We start from the raw sequence: 7,911 nt of genomic DNA, 5'->3' as shown, positions 1-7,911 counted from the left end.
TTTCCCTACGGAAGAGAAGCCCTTAAATTACATGGAAATTACCAAAGTCTGTATTAGAAACATGTTTAAAACAATAGATAATAAATTCCATTAAATCACCTGTCTCCTCAATTCTAATACGTTTCACGCAAAATATAACCATTTCTTCTATTTTTTTCTATAATCTGTTTTAGGCCAAATCTATTGCTTTTCCTGTTTCTCAGATGCCTACTTTTTTACATCTTGACACCAAGAAACACTAGTATTTGGAGAAGACCAGCAAGCACACAAGAGGTATGTCATCAGAAGATTCGTACCACCAGTACCCACGTATTTCAGGCTACCAACATTGTAATTCTTCCCTCAGAATAGTTCTAGGGGCTATTAGAAGAATAAAAGGGATGTTTAAGAACAATTATGTGAAAATTAAATTATTTTAACTTTTATTAATTTTAACTTCAGTTTATACTACAACAACTGGAGGGGGTAATCTTAAACATTACTTAATGTCTTATTAAGAAATGCATTTCAAGAAAGCTGCGTGGCAACGATTAGTTTTAATATGATCAGCATTTCTGCTGCAATGGCTAGAGAAGTCAAGCACCTATTCCCTAGTAGCCTACCTTGAAAAAATGTCTTGCTCAAAGTTAAAATTACTTCTTTCTTTCAGTCATGTCTGTAGTGACGACTAAACTTTGCCTAAGTGAAGCTGAAACTATGCATCTATAAACAATTTTTTGGCAGGCATAAACTTAGCTTTCAGTAAATCATATTTGAAATAAAGGTTTTTCTGCAAGTTCATGAAAGCAAAAGTGGCAGAATTTGACTTTGAAAATGGATCTTGAAATGCAAAACTTAAAGCTGTGAGCTAGTACACACAGCGTCTGTTCTGCATTGTGCAAAATCTGAGACAAGATGCTTAGTCATACTCCAGATATTGTAAGCAGCTAAATCTGAAACACGTGCTTAAAATTCCAGGGACTTTCATTTTACTGCTGTGGTCAGATATAACAGATGCATTGTTTTAGGGTGCTTAGATTTACTTGTCATAAAAATATTTATTAGTTACAAAGTACGTTATATATTAATACGAACAATAAATAACTAACAATAATATCCTTAATCCTGTGCCTTCTGCAAGCAAATACGACGGGTTCTTAAGTAAATGTCAGATTTTCTGTGGTGAAAAGAAAAGCCACAGAGACTGAAAGAACAAAATCAGTGTTTCACAGTTTGCAGAAAAAACACAGTTAAAGTTGCTAGGGAATTACAAAAATGCCAACTAATGGTGACTAAACAGAAGAGGGGCAGAGAGAAACTAAAAGGCTATTTTAGGACGTGATCTCTTCTTCCTATTTTCAGTCAGTAAGGAATATTTCTCGTATCTTACTGTTAATAATATAGCTGTTTCAGCTGAAGTAATAATTTCCAAAGAGAAAAAAATAGCTTAATCAACCAATTTAAGCAACAGCACACAATTATTCTATTTAAATTCAGTTGGCGTGTGCAGTGTTCTCTGGCATTTGAACAAAAAAATGGATTTCCTTTGAATTCATCACTATCTATGGCTTCCATCTGGTTTATTTCAAACATAAAACTTAGCAGAATTTTCACTGCAAGAGTACGATTAAAAAAATTTGAAAATCTCTTAACTGTAGACCAAAACCACACACTCAGGTCCCCAAAACCATGGAATAACTACAGAAACTGCACTCAGTTTTCCAAAAGTGTTTCTGTATGAACCAAATTCACTTTAAAATCTTAAGGCTTTATCTTGTCTTATTCTCACTGAAGAAAAACTATTAATGGATATACATCATTTTCATCTATTGTATCAAAATGAAATATGAGAAAATGAATAAAACAAAAAATGGGCCTTCTCTGTGCCTCTGAAAACTCTTCTGCACTACAAAGCCAAAATGAAAACAGAGAGATGGCAGGGGAGACAGAGCAACCACTTCCATTTGACACTTCAGTGTGAATAGAAAAAAGTGAAGAAACCAACTGGTTTTCAGGAATATGAGAAGCGCCGATGACAGTGTATTGGGGTAGATGATCTGCATTCTCTAATTTTATGCCTAGCAGTAACTTTACCTTTCAATATCTTTCGTGATGGCAGATTTGGGCTCAGATAATCGAAGAAATATTAGTCACAACCTGAATGTGTAAAATGGAAGCAACAATGCTTTGAAACAGGCATGATCTACCTTTTTACCTGGTCTTTGACGACATACCGATGCTTTTAGACCCCAGTAGTTATCACTGGGCTAATTGTTGACAAGTTTCAACCACCATGTATTACTTAGTAATGCTTTGTGAACATGTACAACGGAGAAAAACTGAATTTAATAAAGGACTTCAGTGATAAAATTTTTAAAACTGGAATTAATTCTCTGCAAGTGGGAAGAAAGTAGAGATCAGCTTTAGAACATCTAAGAAAATTTCATTTTAGCTTCCGCTGAAATGGAGGAGGACAATTAACTGGTTAACTATATGCTACCTACTTAGCGACGCTTTGTAGAGATTTTCAGCTTGGAAAAAACCCCAAACTTTAGGCTTTACATTGTAAATCTTACAATACCATTATATGCTATCTGAATACTACAGGTCTTCCCATTGATTTCACATCTTAAGAGAACCATGAACAGACTCCAGCACAGTGTCTTTCAAATCAGGAGAACACAGGCCCCTATGTGCTAATGTAACATATATTAAATCTAGAAGCCTCTAGACATAGAGGATGGATTGGAGTAAATAATGACATAAAAGATTTTTTTTTTCCAATTGCTTCAATACTGAGAATTTCTGCAAAGCAGGCCTGCTTGGATAATTTTAGAGTTAGATTGTGTTAGTCTAACTATAACATCACAAATGAAGTAACATTTGATCAGGCCAAATAAAGTATGGAAAAATAGAATTCAAAAGTGAGTGTTAATGTACAGTGCATAGAGGAGTTAAAACTGAAAACCACAGATATTAGCTATATGCTTACTGCTGTGGCCAAATGATCTGAACATAGCCCAGAAGAGTAGGAGGAAGCAGCATTCTAAAGCCAAGCCTATTCCTGGACTTGTTCAAACAGAAACTGGACAATCAAATGCATTATTATCCTCTAGAAGCTTTTAAAAAATATTTGGGAGGACAAAAACTGAATTTGTCAGTGGACTTAATTTTCTTTTCAGCTTCCACTGCAAAGAAAGAAAATTAACCAGCTAACACTGGTAGTGGCTTGGTTCCCCTCCCACCCTCTTTTGGCTACCTTTAACAGAACAGTATGTTTTCACAAACTGAGGTATAGTTTCCTACAACAGACAAATAAATTTCAAATAAAACTAACTATGAATTCTTGGGGAAAAGGAGTTACGGATGGAGGGAATAGTGAGAAAAACCTAGGAAGACACTGAAGCTTAAGTTTTAAACAACTGTAAACCAATGTTTTCAATAAAATACAACTTGAGACTGACCTTTCATGTGAATTGAGAAAATAATTAATTTGCTATTTTAATATGAACCTAGAATCTAAATTAGCAACCAGTATTAATTCAAATATGCAGAATGGATGACCCTTTTTTCTTTATTTAGCATAATAACATACCTTTAAGTGGATCATGCTCTGCTCTCATAATGTCAATAAGGGAGTTTTCCAAAGAGTGCATATTCAGACTGTCATACATTCTATTTCGATCCTAAAAGAGAACAAAATCCTTAGTATTGGAATACAAATTCTGTACTTTTAACAGGAAACTTCACAGGAAGATAAAAGTGCCTTTTAAAGGCTGTACACTCAGACATTTTGGAGATGTACAATGACACAAAAGCTATACCTGTATTTATTGACAGCAAGACCTGATTTTATTAACAGTAATCTAACAGCATCCAAATATAAAACTAAAGATGCACTGTGAAGAACTCTTCTGCGTATGCACTTTGATAGGTTGTGATTGTTTTCCTTCAGAAGAACTGCCTGAATGACTTCTAGTGATCCACAGCAGAGTTAAGCATTAGGCTGTTTAATGAAGGAGACTAATGTCTCCAAGAGCTCAATTTCATTTCACGCAGAAGTTAAATAGTCAATAAGGTGGGGAACTACAGGACAAGAAGGACAGTCACCTCATATGAAAGCAAGCATTTTCCTGGTGCTTGGCTAAGCACCTCTCACGGTCCCTCAGCCCCCTGCTGAAACTGCACTTCCTGGCTTCTGGGTGATTAATCTGAGACCTTTTGCACCACAACTTGAGTTACAAATGGTCAGCACTGAACAGTTAAAGATTAGAAAATTAAAACTAGGAAAAGAAAATGTCACAAAGTTGACAAATAGATTATCAGCCTTATAGAGAGTAATATTTTTGCACATGAAGATTAAGAAGAGTTATCACAACATCTTACATTTTATTTCACAGAAGGTAATAAAAGATCTTGTATAAATCATAAATGTTTTCACTGATTTTACACTCATCTAAGATATTTTCTCTTGTATTTTTTAACACATCCTGGTTACAGGGACTGAAAAAAGATGACTTCTAAGTTCTTTGGTCTTCCTGGGATACCTTCAGAGACTGAAAATAGTTTGCATAAAACCTTAATCTCCTCTGCTTGCAAAGCTTCTAGTCAGACATGATTGCACTTAGTTTACTGTTGTCTCCTCTCTGGCTGCACTATATTAATTCAACAGAGTAGGATGAAATACATCACGCACATCCCATGACCATTAAAATGTACTAACGATGCAGCCATCCACTTAGTGCACATATATAACGGGGACAGATGGTATCTGACCCACACTCACTGTCGCTTTCCATGACAGTTCAGCAGAACATAAATTCATTTCAGACTGCATCCCTGAGCAAACAGGTTTTCTTCAGGTTTGAGGAGCGAAAAAGCAACCTTGGAAATAGAGGTTTTCCACGTGTCTTTGACTATGACTTTCTATGAGTCAGAGACTTTGACTTACCAACCGCTTTGCGAAACAAGCTGTGATGAAACTAAGATTTTACTTTCACCTTTCTTAGAAAGTTTAGTCAACTTGATACAACACTGGGATGAAGAGGGAGAAGGCTTTTCTTCAGTTGTCTCTCCCTCAAACAATATAAAAAGCAATGGTTTTCTGTTGGGTAAGCAATCTGCTATGTTTATTTTATCAGATCCTTTATCCTCTTTTTGGAAGCCCTCGGATAATTTTAATGATACATTTAAAACAAGTAGGTTTCTTGTTTCCTGATGAGGCCCAAGCCAAATGCCACCGACACTTTGCGAGGTGATCTTCAACCCACTTTGAGTGCCAACAAGTCACCACTGCTATGTTGGTTCACAGCAGCCTTATCTTGGGACTGGTTGGCTTTCATTCAGCTCTCTAGCTGTCGTGAGAAGCAGCAGAATGAAACTGAAGTTACTAATCTGCTTCCATGCCCTCGCACATTTGTTTCTCAATAGCACAATGAAAAGAACCTGCTTATCATAACAAACTTGTTTTCTGTAGGAGGTGTGAGCAGTGACAAAGGAGGATCTGTACCTTGCTGTCCCTTAGCATTCAGAATGTATCTCATCAGGATTTTTAATGAAGTCTTAAATTCAGCTGAAGTCAGGATTTAGTAGGTAGTGAGTGCTCTTGCAAAAAACATTGCTGAGTAAATAGAAAACATGCTTTGCTACCTCTGTAGCTGACAGGGAAAAACAACTAGTATTGGTAAAAACTGGACTGAACTGTGACACGTTATCTTTGTTACAGGCTCACTAAATCAGGTTGGTGTTTGGTTTTGAGGGTGGGTGTTTTGGGTTTTTTTTGCAGGATGGGTTGTGTGTGTATGTTTGATCATAGCTATATATATATGTTGAGGTAACACGTGACTATCAGACAAATGGTCATTACTGTAGACTTAACTTTGCTCTGGAGAGCAGAAGCCTGTAAGAAAGGGCTCCATCATGGTTAATTCCTAAACCTGGCCCACTCAGTCATGGATCTTAGAAATGGAAAAGTAAAACATAGAACGTGTGTTTGTGATTCATTTGTAAACGGCTCCACTGGCTGACATGGTGCAATAATTGTAATTTTACCCTTGCATCATTCTGTTTTGCAAGTTCTGTGTATCCAAAGTGAAAGGTCTTGTGCTGCTGGAAGCAGGAAAAAAAAAAAAAAAAGAATGTTTTCTCATTCTCTTCACACCTTCGAAAGTTCATGTCTATAAAGCTAAAAAAAAAAAAAGGGTTTGTTTCTTTGAATTGTATTACTTCATTTCTGGCAGTGGAAACATGGAACAGGCATGCACTGTACAGTCTGAATATGTTGTGAACACACTAAAGTAAAGTAAGATTGAAGTACAGGAATTAGATTCTGCTATCTCACTACCCACATCATGCTATCCACTTATGAGTCTGGCTAACATCTAGGTAATCAGTGCTTCAAGCTTTTAACATCTATTCCAATTCACACTGATGAACTACATACAATAAAGCAACGTTATCTGAAATTTAACTATGTCAAAATGAGTAAGTCATTCTTTGAGTACAAGGTTCAGCCTTTGTGCAACTAGGCTTTATAATGCTAAAATACTGCTTTGTGCTCACCAAGTATGTACATCATGTATTTAAAGACCACAGGTATAATCTATGCAAATACAAAGCTTTCATTTCAAAGCAGAACTTAAAAGTATTTCAATAATGTAGGTGACATTAGCAAAGATTTTCTAGAAAGTTCTGCCAGAGGAAAAAAACTTCACAATAGTTTGAAAGGGGACAGTTCTACTACAGCACGCTCTGCTTGATCAGAAAACTTCCATTGATTTACCTCAATCTTTGGGACAAGCACAAAAGTACTAACACTGGACACAATTGTTTTAGGTTTCCATGCACATGGAAATAGTCCTCATTCTTGTGACTATCTTTAGTTTCATTATTTCAACAACTGATAAGCAGTTATCTTCTAAAACAACCTGAACTACCTCTAAACCAGAGTGGGAATAGTTCTAATTCTTGGGTCTATTTCCATGTTGTTTTAAAGGTAGTTCCAGGTTGTTTTAGAAGATAACCGCTTATCAACCATGCTGAAATAATGAAACTAAAGATAATCAGTAGTACGAAGGCCTTGATACATAAGCGTATATGGTAATACAAGTTTTGTATCATCCTGACTCCAAAAGCCCCTTTTGTCAAGGCCAAATTCCTGCAAAACATTTTGCATTTCCCTCACCTCTGCGGCTCATCAGTCCAGTGCTAAGAAGCAAGTGAACTCCTGCTGTGTCAGGAGGGCTGTGTCTCAGTGGAATGTCACAGCATTGTGTTGTTTTTTTCCCCAGAGCCAACAGTTAACTTCTCCCAAGCGCTACAAATTCTCACACTAGCTTTTTACTTCTTTTTAACTGTATAAATATTTGAATCCTGCTTGACCCACCTTTCCAATACCAGAATGATAACCGCATTCGTACACAACAGAACTGAAAACGTGGTTTTGGCATAACTGCCTCCAGATTCAGAGGTATATGGCTAAGTGACAAAGTGTAACCTCAGCTTAAAAGACCACGTAACAAAGTTTTCTGTAAAGTGGTAATTATTTCTGAATTTTTACAAATTTACACAATATAGCAGAAGCATGAAGTATCCTACTCACAGAATACACTTAGGGCTAGAAGAACTTTTTAAAGAATGCCATGCAATTTATGAAAAACTCCATGCAGTTGCATCTCACAGCTTGTATATTGTCATTTTACCCATAAAGCAAATAACAAGGACAGAAACTCTTAAACAGTTAATACAAAACTAATCTTTATCCACAAACAGTAAAAACAGATGTTCATATTTAAGAAGTTGAACAACTTTGAATTTTGGACACATCTTTAAACTACTGATCTGTAGGACTACTTGAAGTAAAAGTAGGTCTTCACCTGAAGTAAAAAATTAGACTTCTGCTACAGGTATTAAACTCAGTAAACGCACACATTT

At 36.1% G+C, this 7,911-nt stretch overlaps 1 protein-coding gene across 1 annotated transcript in view; it reads right to left on the bottom strand.

The window, feature by feature from the left end:
• LOC104272142 (cytoplasmic polyadenylation element-binding protein 2-like) overlaps window positions 1–7,911 on the bottom strand; it is a gene marked incomplete at both ends in the record, with an annotated part of 32,878 nt that overhangs the window by 18,021 nt on the left and 6,946 nt on the right. Inside the window, one exon of the mRNA XM_009867056.1 lies at window positions 3,575–3,665. Coding sequence (XP_009865358.1) covers window positions 3,575–3,665 — 91 coding nt within the window. The remainder of the gene's footprint in view (window positions 1–3,574; window positions 3,666–7,911) is intronic.

This window comes from Apaloderma vittatum, unplaced genomic scaffold (genome assembly GCF_000703405.1).
Source record: "Apaloderma vittatum isolate BGI_N311 unplaced genomic scaffold, ASM70340v1 scaffold22130, whole genome shotgun sequence".
In the NCBI taxonomy this organism is placed as follows: Eukaryota; Metazoa; Chordata; class Aves; order Trogoniformes; family Trogonidae; genus Apaloderma; species Apaloderma vittatum.
This window is presented reverse-complemented; position numbering and strand designations above follow the sequence as displayed.